The 18,543-nt window shown below is 40.6% G+C and overlaps 1 protein-coding gene across 1 annotated transcript in view; it reads left to right on the top strand.

Moving 5' to 3' along the window:
- The first annotated feature begins 13,737 nt into the window (after positions 1-13,737).
- Positions 13,738-18,543, top strand: part of LOC110959713 (astrotactin-2-like) — a 286,904-nt gene continuing 282,098 nt past the window's right edge. Inside the window, exon 1 of the mRNA XM_051938273.1 lies at positions 13,738-14,360. Coding sequence (XP_051794233.1) covers positions 13,889-14,360 — 472 coding nt within the window. The 5' untranslated portion in view covers positions 13,738-13,888. The remainder of the gene's footprint in view (positions 14,361-18,543) is intronic.

Here is an 18,543-nt window from a genome sequence, read left to right as displayed (position 1 = left end):
TTCTCACTGCGTTCTGTGTCCATCTAATTAGTCTGAAGGCATGGATTTTACAGCAGTTAGTGCATAGGAGGGTCATGTCAAGATCTGGAAATTAAGTCTGGGGTCTTGCTGATGAGCCAGGGGCCTTGGAGTAGATACCAGACAGCACCATGACCAGATGAAAGAGATACAGTAGCTCTCTAATATTCTCAAGTCCTTTCTCTACTCCTAATTTAAAATGCTGTTCAGTACATGGTTTCTTTTTTTAGGGCTAGCAGCTAAATTAGCCGATCTGGACAGAGAGTGTAAGCACTATGATGTGCTTCCTGTTGTTAATTGCTGAGCTCAGGATGCTGTGATGTTTAGTTCTCAGGGGATGTGCTTCTGTAGCTGGAAAATCATTTTACCTTGTTTCACATCCCCCTCTCTCTTTGGAATATATGTTACAATAAAACAAAAAGATCTAATTTGTAGAGCCCCTTATACTTACAACCAATCTACACATGGTTCAAGATAATGAAAAATAAGATAAAAGACAACACATCATACAGTGGAAGAAGAACTACAGACACATGCTTTCATAAACGTGAGATTTAATCAGTGATTTTAATCTCGCACTTTGGCATCTTATAGTTGAAGTGTCCTGATAGCATCACCTTTGGCCTTTAAGATAAGACCAAAAGTCTGGGAGTATAACTGTGTTACAGCATTCTAAATTAAGATTATATCGATTTACAAGCCCACAAAATATGTGCTGGGGACACAGCCTTATGTTTCAGAGGAAATTAATCAAACATCAGTGCTGCTGGTCCAGTTCACAAAACCTGCCTTGTAATAAGAATCCTAAAATTCACAGGAGTCCTCTACAGGGAAGCAAGAATGAGTCTTTTATAATCTGTTTTATTTGTTTTAGTATACTCTGGAGTAGAGTGGCTTCATTTCTGAAATGCATATTGGAATACAGTATGCAGTTTTGGATTTTTGAACCCCAAAAAGGCATTACGTAGTTATCAATCGTTATAAATGAGAGACAAAAAGACACTTACTTATACAGTATATATATATATATATATAAATATCTTAATCAGTATCTAAATATGAATTAATAAACCTCTATCTATCTATCTATCTATCTATCTATCTATCTATCTATCTATCTATCTATCTATCTATCTATCTATCTATCTATCTATCTATCTATCTATGAAAGCGAATGATATATATGATATAATTTTATATAGTAGCTAGCATTTTTTGATTGAAGTCATTTCTAAATTGTAGTTGTTAAAGCTGCATAATTTCACAGGCACAATAAATTGCATCAGCACAGTAATGGATTGTGATGTTTTGACTGCAGGACGTGGAAGATGTAGAGGCATGTAAGAATAGTGGATAACAATGGAGCAACTGTGAATTTAGTTCTGACAAAATTAAATTCATTCCACTTTGGCTTTGTTTGATGATCATACTAATTCAATCAATTAACACCCATTTAAGTGAACTGTTTTGACTTTCTTTGAGACAAAAAAGACTTTTTGAGATTGTCCAGACATTTATGTTCTCTCTCAGAGCAACTTTCTGCAGTGGCGTCTAAGTGCAGCCTCTTAAATGCTGTAATAAAACATGCCTGAGGGGTGAGGAATATATTGCACTGCTCTTAATTCCGGTGACAGATGGATTGGGGGAACAGAGGAGGGAAAGCGGAAAGTAATGGCAGCGAGCAAGGCCAGAGTAATGAGAGTAAGGCCATACTTCTGACCTTGCCTGACGATCCCACCTCCCCCGTCCATCACCGGTGGGACTAACGGATGGGCGAGTCAGTGGGCCAGGATGTGGATGGTAAACAGGGGAGACAGCTGACCTGACAGCACTCAATGGGGATGATGGAGGAGGATATGACCAGTGGGGTGGGGTCATCCAGAGGTAGATTTTCTAAAACTTGGAATGTGTGAGTGAGTCACGGGCCTGTCAATGAGTTGAGACATGGTCCTGAATGACAACAGTCCAAGGCTCCAGTGTAGCAGAGACATGAATCAGCTCTGTGGTCCCACTGCAACCGGCAAAAAATACCAGCAAAAGCCGGCAGGAACTGGTCTCTCGCTGTCTTCACCGAAAACTGCTGGCAGTTTGAGCAGAGGGTTCAAGCAGAAGCACAAGTAATGCCAGCAACATACCAGCTCACATGACGGAGATGTCTATGGAAATGCCCAGATCCATAAATGATGATTGATGGCCAGTGCTGCTGAAAAAAAAAAGAAGAAAAAAACACTGCACGCTTCCACACTTTTGATTAGTTGTTTGTTGTAAACCAAGAACATTGAACATTTTACAGTATGTAAATATATTTTATATTATGTGGAGGGCAGTCGGTTGCTCCAGAGGAATAAATGCCTTTGAAACTGCACATTTACATTTAAAATCATGTAATCTAATATTATGTTTTCTAATCTTGGCGGATTGTATGAAATTATTTGAACAATGAAGCTTATCAAAAAGATCTAAACATTATTGTCCTAAATTTAAGTAAAAAAAAGAAATCGAACTTGACAATATTTAAGCATTCTTTTTTGAGTTTTTGGTTCATAAATCAGTTTCTAATTTTTCCTCTTGTTATAATTGTGCCCCGGTCAGAGAGCTGTTTCCAATCTTATGGTGAAATAAATAGTACATTTGCACGTCCTCTATGGAGGACATGAACAAAAAAGCGCTTTTTGGTGAACAAATTGCTGATGCTGCTGTAAAAACTCACCTAACTATCCCTGAGTGGTTCACTCATTTAGAAGGAATCTGCAGAATAAACTGAAGCACACATAATTACCTCCTAACACACTTATCTTTCTTGATTTCGCAAAATGTACCACTGCTGACGGAAGCCATTTTGGAGAACCATACAATTTGTTGCGGTCCAACCCCCACATGTGTTACATCACTCGACAAATTAGGAGAGCAGATTTGAAGTTACTTTGAACCAAAAAAAGACTTATCAGTAGACCGCTGCACACATTTGCTGGAATGTGTGCTCAGCACCCACTAAACCAATTTGTTAGGCGATATTTGTCGTGTGCTCATGTGTGTTTTGCTGGTGTGTGTGCGTGTACCGTCGTGTGTTTGTCCTCCAGGTGTAACCCAGTTTCTAATTGAGGAGCTCTTTGTTTACACCTGCAGAACTGGGGCAGTCTCCAGATAACTTAAACTAATCAATTAGCAAAGATAGCACAGGAAAACACTGCCAGCACAGCTATCAGGACTGTTTCCACCCAAATCACCTCATCAAGAACCAACTGCAAGTTCTACAGCTTCATGAAATTTCACGATTTGATGACACAGCTTTTATTAGCAGTGGCTCCATGGCTGGGAATGTTGCGATTTCCAACATTTAGTACACACATTGAGGATGAGTTCTTCAGATTTTGGTGTCTTTTCCTCTGTTGCCATCATGTGTATTGCAATTTTATTACATTTTCATGATGTTGTTCTTTTTCCCTCTTTTTCCTCTGCAGGGGCTGGAATTGAGGTTGTGAGGTTTGGGGTGACGGTGCGGTGTGGTGCAGCGCAGGTATCCACAGTGCACGGAGGATGAATCCTAATAATTTTGGTAATTCTAACCTGACATTTCCTGGTGCACCAGCGTGAGGTTGACATTTGTGGATTTGGGTGAAACAACTACTGGGGTGGAATGTTTAATCTGCCTCAACAAAAAGCTGATTATTTCTAAGCTGTATCACAAATGAGAAACAGAAAGTTGAGTTCAGTCGTAATTACCAATCGTATTAAAATATATTCACGGATCTCATGCGGACGACCCAATCCTACCCACATTAGACAAAATGTATCCCATATTCACAGCATTTGTGCTTTTTCTGTGGCAGCCATTGGATCTCAATCCCATCACAGCCTTATAAGTGTAGAGATTGTTGCTTCCAACAGAGGCACAGGTCATTCGACTCTCAGTGTCTCATACTCACTCATTTATGCACCTTTACAGACTGATCAGTACATCCACGGCCTTCCACAGCTGCCCTTAGCACAGGTCTGTTTAAAGATTTGGAGCTTACCGAATTATACATTTTTAATAATGGATGAGGGAGCAGAAATGTTCATTTTTCTTTCCCAATCCAAATTTACTCCTCCTATCTGGGGATTTAGACTATTATGCTAGGACCTTTAGGCTGGAGCTTGGTACACAGCAATCCCTGCACGTCGAGTATTAACGCCTAAGTCAAAGAAAATAGAGGAAGGGAGAATTTTCAATCATTTTCTGACATCAAAAAAAAAAAAACAATCAGCCGGTCTCGCTGAGGGGAGTGGGGACAGAAAAGGTCGAGTCCTTCGCTCATTATGCCACAGAAATCTGTTTAACCATCTCCGTCTAGGTGCAGTAGACGTTAGGTTGTTGTCTATCAGATTCAATTTCGAGAGAGTAAGATGCAGCCACGGCATTCGGGTCGAAGCAATTTCCTGAGCAATAAATCTCATATAACCAACCACAGACTGCTTAAAAGCTCTCCATCAACTAATAACAATGCAGTTTTCCTTTCCATACCCTTGTTTGAGTTGGTACTCGCAGTTCTCCACCACCTCGCTGAACACACCACCATCAATCAGGCCTATCTGATGTCTTGTTACTGTTTGCCCATTAAAGACAGACAGTGTTCAATGAAATCTATCAACAAAAGAGGTCATGTCTGCAAAAGTACGGCACATGCTCCAAAAGTATGCACTAGATCTCTCTATGGCGTCAGCACTTTCACTAGCAGGACAGCAAAAGCTTGTCAGATTTGCCCTTTAGGCTAATCTTTGTAGCCCACTATTCTATCAGGAAATCATTATGACAGACTGACTCAAATGTCAAATTAGCACAAAAGGGAAGAGGAAATATTGCCCAAATGCAAATTACTGTAAGGGTGGTGGATGTGGCAGTGACTTAGAAAGGTTCACTTTGATGTTAGCTTCTCAAAGTATGGATTAAACACACTGGTGCCACAGACCTTAAACTGTGATTTATGGATATTAACTACTTATGTCATTAGGTGTCATTTCCAGGAAAATTTGTGAAGTTTCCAGTTTTGCCTATTAGAAAGTCAAAGCCAGAACACAAATTGCTTTTAAAAAAAATGACCAGTTTAAAGCAGGATAGCTGATAACCAACAAATTTACTACTTGGCAAATTAATCCTGCACCTAATTTAAAGGGTGCAACAGACAGAAACTGCTTTAATAGGAAAAGATTTGCAAAAACCATGTCAAATAAATCCTGTATTTTTATCTCTGTCATCTAATTTTAGATGAGCTTGATTTGAAATAGAACCAACCAAGTAGTTTTAGTCTTTAACTCAACCAAACAGTGGGTGAAAAATCAAAGCGAGAAGCAAATGAAAACAGTTTGTAAACAGTATGTGAATCACAGTCTTCTCGGCGAAAATTCTGACGAATTGTAAAGGTTTCCTAAGACTTCATAGCCTTATCTTCTAGAGAAAATAGATTTCTTTCAAAACAAAAATTAGACCCACATTAGTTGGATAGGATGTAGTTTTCGTGAGATGTGGTTATCTCATTTAAAACCCCGTGGAGGAGATGTCAGGAAAAGATAGGAAAACAAGGGAACAGAGGAAGCACCTCTCAGGCAACATAAGCAAAATAAGCAAAAATCTTCTTATAGCAACACAACCTGCATAGTTGTGTCAGCTGGACAAGTCCAGCTGGGCAAAAGTGCTCTGTGGCATCTTTTGTTGACTTAGAGTTTCCATATGCTGCCTGCAGATCGTGGGATGCTCTTCCCAAAGCAAAGGGTGCAATGTCACCACTGCACAGCTATTTTTAGATTTGCCCCAACAACTATACAGAATGCGAACGAGCTGCTGCTTATTGTACCTTAAAATGAACAGTTTAACAAAGCCCATACACAATGGGCAAAAGCGAATTACAGTGCAAGGTGAAAGAAACCAGGACACACTTCAAATACATATAAAATTTGAAATCAAAATCATGGAGTGTGTGTGAGAGAGATACACCTGTGGCATAATATTTGCAGGTTAAGTGCTGTCATTTTATTAGCGACTGGAATTGTGTGATGATTTAAAAAGATGTACTGGGAATCATTTAGTTCATGAGGCCACCACATTTGTCAGGCAAAAACTGTGTGAGTTGTCTGAGCTCAGTGGTTTTTGCAACCCCAAAATACCCATCCATTCAACCTTTCATCTATTTTCTTCCGCTTATCCAGGGTCGGGTCGTGGTGGAGGCAGGCTAAGCAGGTAATTTCAGACGTCCCTCAACCAGCACGCTTTCCCGTTTCTCCTGGGGGAGCTCAAGGTGTTCCCATGCCAGATGAGATGTATAATCTCTCCAGTGAGTTCTGGGTCCACCCTGGGGTCTCCTCCCAGTTGGACATGCCTGGAAAACCTCCAAAGGTAGAAGTCCAGGAGGGATTCTAATCACATGGCCGAAATACCTCACCCACCTCTCCTTTCAACACCAGGGAACAGAGACTCTACTCTGAGCTCCCTATGGAAGTTCCACAATAAAGAGGCAGTGCCCAAACAGTCAGCTTTGATAGTCAGTTTAGAAGAAGCCTTATCGGTCATTATTTCAGATTTGTTATTCATTATAGCTAAAATCCCTATGCAGCATGACCTTGCTAATATATTTTTTAATTATTATTATACAGTGGCAAGAAAAAGTAGGTGGGATTTTCTGCATTTATGTACATAGAATTTAATCCTATGGTCAGTTCTAGTTGTTCTTGCCCAGATTGAACACATCAATCAAACATGCACAGTGTATGCTGGAGAAAGTACGTGAACCCTTAGGCTAATAGCATCAACAAATTGGAGCCGGGTCTTAGCAAGGACTGGAGACCAATCAATGAAACAAGATTGGAGGCCTGAGCTACTTTGACTCAGAGAGTACTCAAACATTTTGAGCTTTTTTTTTTTTTACAAGAACAACCTGCCGACTTTAACCGTGGCTCATACACACACTAAAAAATATATAAAAAATCTCACAACAGTTAAGCTCAAGACTTGTTTTTTTCACATTAAGTTGGAGAGGACTGCGAAACAATCTAAAATAGTTTAGATATTTTTCAGCCAACCGTTTAACAATTACTATTATTGACAGAAGTGGGTGTTCAAGCACAGAAGACTGCCTGACATTGAGTGTGGACAAGCAGCTTTGTGGAGTAAAACCTGATGCTGCACACTAACTTGAAAACATTATCCCAAAGGATACAGTGCAGTGGAGAGAGTATCGTGATTTGAGGCTGCGTTGCTGCTCTGGGCCCAGAGAGCTCGCCATTATCAAGGGAAAAATCAATTCCCAAGTTAATCAAGATATCTCACAGGATAATATCGGGGTGGCTGTCCCTGCTGAAGTTCAGTAGAAGTTGTCTGATAGAGCAGGACAATGACCCCAAACAGTGCAGTGAATCAGAACGACTTGAAACAAAGACAATCCAGCTTTTGCATTTAAAAGATCTTTAACCCAAAGAAAAAAAAGCTCTGGAATGACTTGAAAAGATACATTTACATGAAGCAAGGAACGGACATCATTCTTGATCATTGTGCACGTCTGATCCACAGGTGCAGGAAGCAATTATACAAGGAGATTGGAGCAGTTATTAAACCAGGGGTTCACTTACTGTTTCCACCAGCGCTGGGGATGCTAAATGGATGTGTTCATTAAAGACGTGAATGATAATAAACATGTGTTATTAACTTAAGCACATTGTGGCTGTCTTTATTCACGAGTTAGATAATGATTAGATCGCACTATATGAACATAAAAAAGCAATTCCACAATATTCGCATTCATTTTCTTGCTTCTTTCTCTGTGTACATAGAAACAGTCTCACCATCAGAGCAATGATTTTACTGACACTAACGATAATATATCTGTTTACATTCAGTTTACTTTCTGTTTATCTGTTCTCATATTTAGTTCACAGTTTACATTTTGTACTTGTATTTTATTTATTAATTTTCATTTCATTTATTTATTTTTAGACACTATTCCTTGGCATCCACTTAGACACTTCACACACTTAAATACTTCACACAAACACTTAGACACTTTGCATTCTGTACTTTGTATTCTTTTTTGATTCCTATTTAACTTCTAACCTCTGTGTAATTGTGTGTAGTTCACTAAGCTTTTAAAAAAAAAAAAAAAAAAAAAAAAACTCTGTCAAAACAATTTCTTCCAGGAAGACTAAAGTTGATCTTATCTTATCTTAACCAATAACCTCAACATTAACCTCACCTGTTTAAAGTTATGTTATACTGATGATGAATTTGAAGTCAACAGCTCAAGCCATTTCTTCACACATGCAGTAAAACTGCATTAAATAAACATTATACAAGTGAACTGACTGTTGTACTTTTTCCAGGCTACCTGCATGTAAGAGTTAATGGACTTTACTCACTGAATGACTACTTGACCACAGTGTACTGCTCAAATGAGCATACTTGACATTTAATGGTAACCTAATGCAGCAAACTTGGAAGTATCCTTGTGCTGTGGAGTTGACAACAGCTTCTTGGACAAACATTAGCGGCTTCCCTTTGAAAAAGATCTGCTTATATGCGACCGTATCTGCCCACTGGGGCTGGGGCTAAGCTGTGCTAAGCGCGTAGGAGAGAGTAAACATTTTGAGTATCAATAGCATGCGTGTAAACAATACGGTTTACTCGTTCTAGTAACTCTGTGCTCACCAGCGGGCTGCACTCAGGAATTGTCGCCTTGGTTATTCTATGTCATTCATCCATCCATTTATCCTGTGGACACTCTGGATGGATTGCCAGTTAATTACAGGACTAACACAAAGAGACATACAACCATGCACGCTCACACCTACAGCCAAATTTTGACTGTCGGGAGGAAGATGGAGAAAAATCCTCACACAGAAACCACACAGAAAGGACCGGCAGATTTAAACCCAGGACCTTCTGTCTATGAAGGTTTCTTTTTGCCTTGCTATCTATTTCAGAAATATTAAACAGAAGTCTGTGCATTTGATAAGATCCTGTGGCTGAAGGTTTTACCACTGTGAAAGCACACACACTACGTTGAATGCTTCTTTAAAATTACTTTGAATACAGAGAGAGGTGAGGAGACAGGCGGCACTGTGTCCCTCCTTCAAATTCATTTTAAGCAGGTTGGACGAGGTCCCGTCTCCAAATACACCACGGCATTATGAAAGACTCACTAGCGCAATAAAACAGTGTGGTCAAGCTTGCCAGAACAAACTATTTCTCTGAACTCATTTCCTCCCAGCGACACAATCCTAGATTTTTATTTAACACTGTTGATCATCTCCTCCATCCTGCCACCAGCACTGCCCCAGCAGAATGTGATGCTGACTTTTGAAATTATTGCACTATTAAGTGAAATGCTGCTGAACAGACAGACAGAGTTTTCATCATATCTGTCAAACAGGAGGTTGTGTGTGTCCTCCAACAACCACGTATCATCATTTTTTTTCTCTGTCCAGTAAGGTGTCCCACAGGGCTCAGTTTTGGAACATTTTCTGTTTTTATTATACAAGCTCCCACTTGGACACAATTAAGACATGTGGTGCAGCTTTGTATTTTTGTTATGCTGATGATACACTAATCTCCCTGCCTGTTGGAGTCATCTAAATGACTGCATTGCTAATGTTACAAACTAGATGTCAAATAGCTTTCTCGAGGAAAAAAATAAATAAAAAGAAAGAAGAGTTGTATGTGGCTAACTATATTCTCACCTCATCAGGTCCTCTTTCACACCTAATCAGGCCTGTGGTGAAAAATCTTGATATTTATTTTGACAGTAATCTAAGTTTTGAGCCATGCACCGCTAACATTGTGCAATCATGTTTTTAAAATCTCAGAAATATTACAAAAATATGTCCTATTTTAACTTTCAAAGACACTGAGAGCCTTTTACAAGCTTTTATATTGTCTCGTTTGAATTATTGTAGCACTTTATTTTACCTGCCTGAGCAAAGAAAACTTATCATATGACTCCAGTTAGTTTAGGCTTTTAACAAGAACCAAGAAACATGAGCAACTAACTAACTATTTTAGCCTCAGTTCACTGACTCTATAGATTTTAGGATAGATTTCATGACTATACAGATTCTTTTTAAATCTCTCTATAGCTTTTCTCACAGTAAGTAAATCAGTGACCTCTTTTTAAAAATCTCTTTGTAAGATGTACTTTTGTCAGAGAGCCTTTATGTGTTTTATTTGAGTTTTTATTTACTTTCAATTGCATTTTATTTCTTTAAATCATTTTTCTGCCTCTTAAACACCATGTTGGTTTTATACACCTTGTTGTGCTTTTAAACTGCCTTTTCAAATCTGATGTTTTAATGACCTTCTGCTTTCTCTCCCTGCCCTGTGAAGTACTTTGTAACCTACACTCTGAAGAGTGCAATAAAAATAAAACAAATATTGTTACTACTGGAAAAGTGACAAATGATAACTGTTCACAAAGACGGCAGCATGCAAAGTGAGTCGGTACTATTTGTGTGATGTGTTCTGACCATTTTTGTCCCACATCTCTATGTACACTAAATAATGGAGCTGTTTCTGGTAAGAAAAAAAATATTGCTTTCTTTTGTGCTAAGTTTGCAAAATTTTAGTTCACGTCATTTCCTGTACTGTGCAAAAGAAGGCGATGGTAGGGGGGAGGGTGGCTGGGTGAGGGGTGGGGGGGGTGGCTGGGTGAGGGGTGGTGGGGTTGCCTGGTGGGGAGTGGGGGGTGGCCTGGTGGGGGTGGGGTGGGGGGACGGCATGGTGGGCGGTGAGTAGTGTGGGGTGGGGTGGGGGGACAGGTGGTCGTGGGGGAGGTGGGGCTGTGGGCCGGTGGGGCGCCGTGGGGGTCTACTATGGCCCGTTCTGCTGCGCGGGCCTTGGGGCTGTGGCTGTGTTGGGGGGGGTGGTCGCTCCGGGCTCCTGGGCTGGCTCTCCGCCCGGTAGCTCCTGCGGGGGGGCGGTATGGGCCTCCTTGGGCTGGGGGAGACAGTTCCCTCCTTTTGGTGGAGGTTTTCATGCATGCCAGACCCACCACACCAGCACCTACCAAAACTCAATAGAGTTTGTTCCTCCGGTCGCTGAGTCAGTGGAGGCTGCTGGGTTAGTGTGTGGATCTCACCCTGCTTCATCTATCCTTTCTGTGGCCTCCTGACATCTTCATGATTGAGCCTGTTGGGATTCTGTCATATCTGGTGTTTGTGAAGGGTCTTAAATTTGTAACTGGTTTCAAGATGTGATTTAAAGAGCACAAATAAATAGAATGCACCTTTTCTCTCAGAACACTGTCTATGCCTCGCCTTTCTGTCTGTCCTGTGTTTGTTTTATGTTTCACTTGGGTGTGCACAGCCCTCAATGGCATAATGTAGGAAACAGCTTGAAATAAACATGATAGGTTAATTTGCCATGAGGGCAGGTGATGGTCACAGTCACAAAGAAGAAAAAAAAAAAATTGCATGAAGCTTAAGCAATGACACCATGGGTGGTTGGTGTCTTTTGTGAGCGGATATGCAGACAAAAAAAAAAAGAAAAAAGAAAAAAAATATCGGTTTGAACTGTTTCAGCACCATGGACAGAGCTCAATGAAGTAGAACGTTTCTGTTGCAGTAAAATTGCAATGTTAAAGAAAGCACAGCGGGCCTTCAATTTGGGATATATGCTATGCAGCATATCTGTAAATTTACAAGCTCATGTTGTCTTCCTTGTGTGACAGTCATGTATTTCCTGGTATCTTACGTGATAATGTTCCATCATATGTTTTCAGTCTACTACAAAGTAGACTGAAGCTCGTTGGATCACAGCAAAAAGGTTCTGAGTCCAAACATGCATATTGACTGGGGAATTTCTCTGAGGAATGTGTGAGCTTTTCCTCCCACACTCTAAAGACATACCTGGTAAGTTATTTGGCATTTCTAAATTGACAGTGGGTGTGAGTGTGGCGACCTGTCCAGAGTGTACCCTAACTCTGGTCTAATATCCGCTGGCATAGGCTCCAGCCTCCTGTGACCATCTGCAGGATAAGGTGGTGCAGATGATAGATTGCAAATCAAATTGCAAATGCAATATCTGTCAAAAAAGCAAAAAAAACTCCCCAAACCCTAATCAGATCTAATCTAAAGACTGGACAATACACACAATCACAAACAGCATCAAGCAGATAAGACAAAAAAAAGACCATTTAGATTTGTTCCTTGACCAAAATCAGGAAGATAAGAGTCATTATGAAGCAATTATATACAAACAATGGTAAGCCATAGCTGGCTGTGCTTCGTTTTTAATTCTCTAAGAATTAAGTGAAGAAAAACTTCAACAGAGAGCTTTCAATTCCATCTTTTTTATTTACCTATCGTTGTTCTTTAAACTTTCTTTTTGCTCTATATAAATTTGGCGAACTGATATGCATTTCAGTGTGGGATTCACTTTTAACTGAGGTGTGTCAAGTAAAACTGCACTTTCAGTTGAAGTAGTAGAGGTTACTGCACTTTACCCTTTGCAAGAGCAAGAGAGGGTTTGTTTGACTGACTCGACAACACGTGTGGGCATGTTTCTGCCAGCAAGTTGAAGACATGGGGGGTAATTTTTATCATTAATATACATTATTTAGACTTACGTTGTCCACTGAATGTACTAAGATTGTTTTTGAGCAAAACAAAAGATGGGCAATTTTCAGACTCACATGTGTCAAATTCTTTTAAAATATTAAAACTGTACTTGAGGTGAGGTTGCAAGGTCAAGAGTGAAGTTTAAAGTTTAACTTGGAGAACTACTGAAAGAAAAAAAATAACATTTACAGTCCCATAACAACTGGAAAACTCCATCTGCTCAAAAAGATAATTTGATATGATCAAAACCTCCAAAAGAAAATGACTAAATTGACCTACAGCTTGGACTGATAGTAGGTGCAGTGGAAATTGACAGATATAGTATGCGAAAAGTCACTGACTCTCACAGAACTGTTTACAAATTCTATAGGAAACACTGATTTAAATGAAGATAAATAAGTAAAAATATAAATGAAATTTGCTGGGGATTTGCACCTATTTCATTTTTCAACTAGCATATTTTCACATTACTTTCTTTATTTACTTTTTTCTCTTAAATGTAACGTGTGTGAGCTACTGGATTCCTTGAACCTTCCCAAGGGGATCAAATAAGTTGTCTATCTACATCTGTGTATCTGAAGAAGATAAACAAATACTTTATAATGAGTAAGACTGTAAAAGAAACAAAGCAAAACAAAAATAAATATAAAAACAAAAAAATACTTCATGCCAACTCCACCTGAAATCTGTCATTTTAAGTGTAAATTTAACCCTTGATAGATAGTATATTAAAATAGAAAAAAAAAAGACTTTAATTAAGGATGTGGGTAAGGATAACTTGTACTTCCTACTAGGAATGTTTTGGAATGTCTGACAAGTAAATAAAATAAAGCAAAACAAACAAACAAAACAAGATTTAAGGAAAGCACCGAATTTGAAAAAAAAAAACATTAATGAAAAATGTGTACTAAGATGGTAGAAGGTATAAACTATCCTACTACAAACTAATATTTTAAAATTTGTCTGAATGTGGAAGAAAAAACAAAACAAAACCAAAACAAACAAAAAAACCCTAAAAAAACCAAACAAAAAAAATCCAAACTGCAAACTCCACCTCAAATCTGTCTTTCTTTTTTTAAAATGCACGTGCTCCTCCAACTTTAGGTGATTTGTTGTCCCACATGTGAGCTCAGATGGATGTGCGGGGGAGCCGAGGAGGGGATGTCATCCTCCTCACTACACCTGTGCTGCCGCCTCCTGGACGGACGCGACTCCTTTGCAGCGACTGTACTATAAGTGAACGGACAGCTTATGAGCCCCACTCAAAGCGAGAGAACCACACGCGAGGAGCGGGATGGCGAAGATATTAGCGCTGCACCTCCGCGTCCTTCTCTCGGCGCTGCTCCTGGTCGCCGGCTCCGCGTCGGTGCGGGCGAACCGAGGGGCGACATCGCTCCAGGACGAGGAGAGGGACAAGGAGGGCGACGCGGAGACGCCATGTGAGGTGAAAACCGTCACCGTCTCCACGCTGCCCGTACTCCGGGAGAACGAGTTCAGCTTCACCGGCGGAGCCTCGGGGAACGTGGCTGGTGGTGGTGGAGGAGGAGACGGAGGAGGGGGTGCCGCCGCCGCCGCTGCTGCCGCTGCCGCTGGAGCAGGTGGTGGTGGTGCTGGTGGAGGAGGAACCGGAGGAGGAACTGGAGGAGGAGGAGGAGCAGGAGGAGGGGGGGAATCCCGACTCCTGTTATTCGTTAGAACAGACCTACCTGGGCGAATTTCCGTAATGGATGATCTTGACAACACAGCTCTTCCCTACTTCACTCTCGGTAAGAAACTGCTGTGGTCGGCTTCTTGTGTTTATTTGTTGTTGTTTTTTTTGCCCTCCATGATGGTAATGCTGCACATTTTTACGCACGGAGAGAGAGAGAAATCCGTGCTACATCCCCCCCAAAATCATGTATGAAGTCACCTGTTTTGGATTCGCTGCTGTCCTCCCCAACCAGTAGGGCCAACCCAGGTGAAAAAGATGCTTTTCCTCCACCCCATCCCACTCCACCTCTTTCTATTTTATTCAAGTGACCTTCTGTAGTCCCCCCCCCCCACCTCCTTAACTTGTCCCCCTTTTTTCTCTCTGCCTATTTTGTGGTGAAATGTGATTATGATTTGAAATTTCATGCATACTCTAAGTATGGTGCCCCAATCAAGGAATGCAATTTGGCCTCCCAAATATGCATGAAATTGTCTTTTTTTTAGTATTATTATTATTCTAGCTTGAGCACGTGACTCACATGCTTTGCCGGTGGTATAAGTTGAACTGAATGGAAAAAAACCCCCCAGAAAAACTCAGGAAGTTTGCTTCAGATTTTAAAAGTTTACCCCTTTATTTTGTGTTTCGGAGTGAATCAACGCAGCACAGTGCTGGTCTTTGTCAGGTTATGTGAGTTTCTCCCGTGAAAGACACTGACTTTAAAGTGGTCTTGGGGAATAGCATCGCTGATTGGATAATCATAGAGGACATAATAGCAGGGAGCAATCTCTGCCTTCCACCAATCTGAAGCACATTTCCTTTGCAGGAGGAGTGGGCTACATACAGAGGGAACGTCCTCACCTTGCTTTCTTTATGATTCTCTTCTTTTTATTATGTCTTGAAGTCACTTAAAGGATGACTGTCCTTATGGTGTCTCGTTGTGCAGCTCCCATCAGCACACTGTGGTAGAAAACCCCGTGAAAACCACTCAAAATCCAAAGATGCACAACTTGGGTGGAGGCGAGTGATGCTGAGAATCCATGAGAAAGCCTCATTAGTTTTCGGACGAGGGCTCGCTGTCTTCTCCCCCCTCTTCTTCTTTCCCTGGTCTCAATTTCGTTCTCTGTATGAAGAGTGTCGACTAAACTGGCTGTGCAAAGCAAAGGCGGGCAGGCGGGCTGAGGGCTGGAGCATTAAGCTAGTAAATCACTTTCTATTCTCATTAAGGACAGCCGTTGACTGGTGAGAAAGGCCTCTCTGTCCTCCCAGTCTGCCAGCTAGCAAATTTGCTGCTTCACCCTTTCAGTGCATGACTGCACGCTGTGGAGGGAAGAGAAGGAGCTTCAGCAGTTGTGCCATGTGTTGTATTCCAAACCGACTACATGGTCAGTGTGAAGAGATTTAGTTAAGAAATGCATAAATCACAGGGAACACAACACACTCGGCTCTCACGTTGGCTTTAACAAGGTTTTCATTGAATGTAATGAGCCGTGGCATTGAAGATAGTATGTTTAAAAAACAAAGTACTTCACTATGAAATGCGTTTATTTCGGCCTTGAGAGATATTCGAGTGCATTAACCCATGCTGTTGACCACGTTGTGAAACTGCATCAACACTTGCTGTGAATACCACTGAGGAGAAAAAAAAAACATGTTTCCTTTTAAATAATGTAAGCTTTCCCTCGCACCCGCGGTTCAGTGGCACAGTGACGTAAAATGGATAGTGAGTGAGTGAGTGAGTGAGTGAGAGCAATCAAATGCGGCATTCCGGCTCTGTGAAACTCCCTTCTAAGTCAACTTATACTTTAATTTGTGCAGCTGTTCCAACATAAGCCAAATACTTTGAATTTAGTGTCACTTTTCCCGTTAAACTTGTGTAATTTCGCACAACAAAATACCTCGTATACGCCGTAAATCTTCATATAATTGTGCTAAGATCCCAGTTGGGATTTTGGTGTCACCTGTGTTTTCCCGTTTCTTCAGTATTCAGCACCATGGTGTGTGCCAGTCACTTTGACAGCTTTTTTTTTCTTCTTTTTTTTCGTGATGAATGTGTTAGTGGCTGTGGTGGAGCCTGTGAAATTAAATGTTGCAATTGACATCATAAAAATACACTGTGTTGTTGATTTAGCAGAACAAAATGAGCAAATTGAATCATATACGCGGTGAATTTTTATTATGCTAAGAATCGCGCTCGCTCCATCAATATTCTACCCCATCATTTTCTCTCACCTATTAAAAATGTGAATTTTGATGCTCAGTGGTGCTTTGAAAGCCTGAGCACGACAAATACACATGTAAATACACACATAGTGTATGAGTGTTTGCATGCAGGTCATTTTTCTTCTTTTTTTTATCATTTTATATTTTAATAGCCACTAAAAATTATACAGGACTGTATAGTGTGTATTGGGTCGAGGCAGCCATCCGCAAGCTCTATATTCTGCTCTATTAATGTTGTTCTGATGCTCTTGAAGGCTGGTAGCATCTTTCCTGATATCAGAGAGAATTGTCAACTTGTTACTCTCCGTTTCCATCCTCGGTCTGACATTGACTCCACTCTAACCCATTTCCGTTGGGGAGGGGGTTCAATTTTCCCTAACCAGTCACTGGAGACCAACGTATCCGCCTGAATTTAATGTCATTTTAAGCTGACACTGATGTGTAACCATGCCAACATGTGGGCTTTTCCGCAGATGGGAGTAATGTAAACTACAATGTAGGATGAAATTGTGAATATAGTGCAGGAGATGTAACATAAATTTGCTTATCTAGGGAGGCCTTTCAAATTCAAGGCTTTTGAGCCGGCCAAATGTGCCCAAGCCCCAAGCTTGACAATGCTTGACAGCAACGGTAGCCCCTACCGTGGCATTGATCGGCTAATCGTTAGTCCTTCACCGGCACTTATTTGACCGATTGCTTTTTCAGCCTGAGAAAGTGCTGTTTCATGTCACGATGCCAGACGAATCAGTCAACCCAGTAGAGTGGATGGATTCAAAGTTCTGGACCCAGGAAAGGCAGCAACTCCTCTTGTGACAAAACAGAACAAGTCCTAACAGCATTCCGAAGGCTGCCTTTAGCTAGTAGTCTGAACTTAAAAAAAAGAACTTGTCTAACTGAAATCTGAACATGTTTTCACTGATTCTGACACCAAAGGATAAACATATTGGCAGGTTAATTGGCCCACAGTTGTTGGCATGTCATTACACTTGAGACACAAGCTTTTTTTGTCCTCACATGGACATGTTAAATCTTTATTCTTGAAATATTGCTTGTGTTATTTTACAGATCCCCCCCCCCCCCCCCCCATGCACCCCCATTTATTTGCTGCAGCATGTATTTAACCAAGACTGTCCATAGATGATATTGTTACGTCATTGGGACACCTTCCTGTTGTAGATGGGCTGACAAAACATTGAACTTCAATGCAGGGTTCTATTTGTTCTCCATTTTAAACCAAACAAACTATAGTTGGAACTTTACTTTTCTATCTGCATTTGTTTTCTTCCACTGATTAAACCAGCACATGACTTCTCTATACAACTGAGAGAGTGTTTTCTTTCATCCTTAAGCAGGCAGGTTTGCCTTAATTTTTTATGGAAGTAGACACATTGACATTTGAGAGAATTTTTATGAAATGTATCTGTGGAATACATACTTACCCTGCACATCCCCTTAGGACCAGACAAGTGCTCATTGAACCTTTATGATGTGTTCAACTCCAACAAGCGTCATCTTCATTGGCATGTCAACAGACATCTTCTTCTGCCTTTAACTTTGACTTTCCATTGGATCTTAAGCGTGTACTACACTATCTAACCTGTGTGTTTACTGTTGTAGGAAAGCAAAGCATTGCACTGATTGTTCTTGACTTTTGTACTTTTATGTTGATTTTAAAATGAGTACAAATAATGTGGCACTGCCATATTTACAAGGGGATATCTCAGGAAATCACCCCATTGCTGTTTACTGCTCCCAATATAAAGGCATGTATTCACTCATAATGTTGTACTTTGAATGCATGTCATGCCACATTGCATTCCATCTGCATTATAGTTAATAAATTGAAACACTCACAGTTTTGACCCTTAAATCAAAAAGCCGAAGCCAAGTAATGTTGCATTCTAGGCATTGAATTGATTGCATGCCTCTTTCAGCTATGACTATTCCGTGGCATTACCTGCATATTTAACATTGTAACCGTGTTGACAAATGCCTTTTGATTTTAATGCAAACTCTGATCTTGCACGAAACCTGACTAA

Source organism: Acanthochromis polyacanthus, chromosome 18 (assembly GCF_021347895.1).
Source record: "Acanthochromis polyacanthus isolate Apoly-LR-REF ecotype Palm Island chromosome 18, KAUST_Apoly_ChrSc, whole genome shotgun sequence".
Taxonomy (NCBI): Eukaryota; Metazoa; Chordata; class Actinopteri; family Pomacentridae; genus Acanthochromis; species Acanthochromis polyacanthus.
This window is presented reverse-complemented; position numbering and strand designations above follow the sequence as displayed.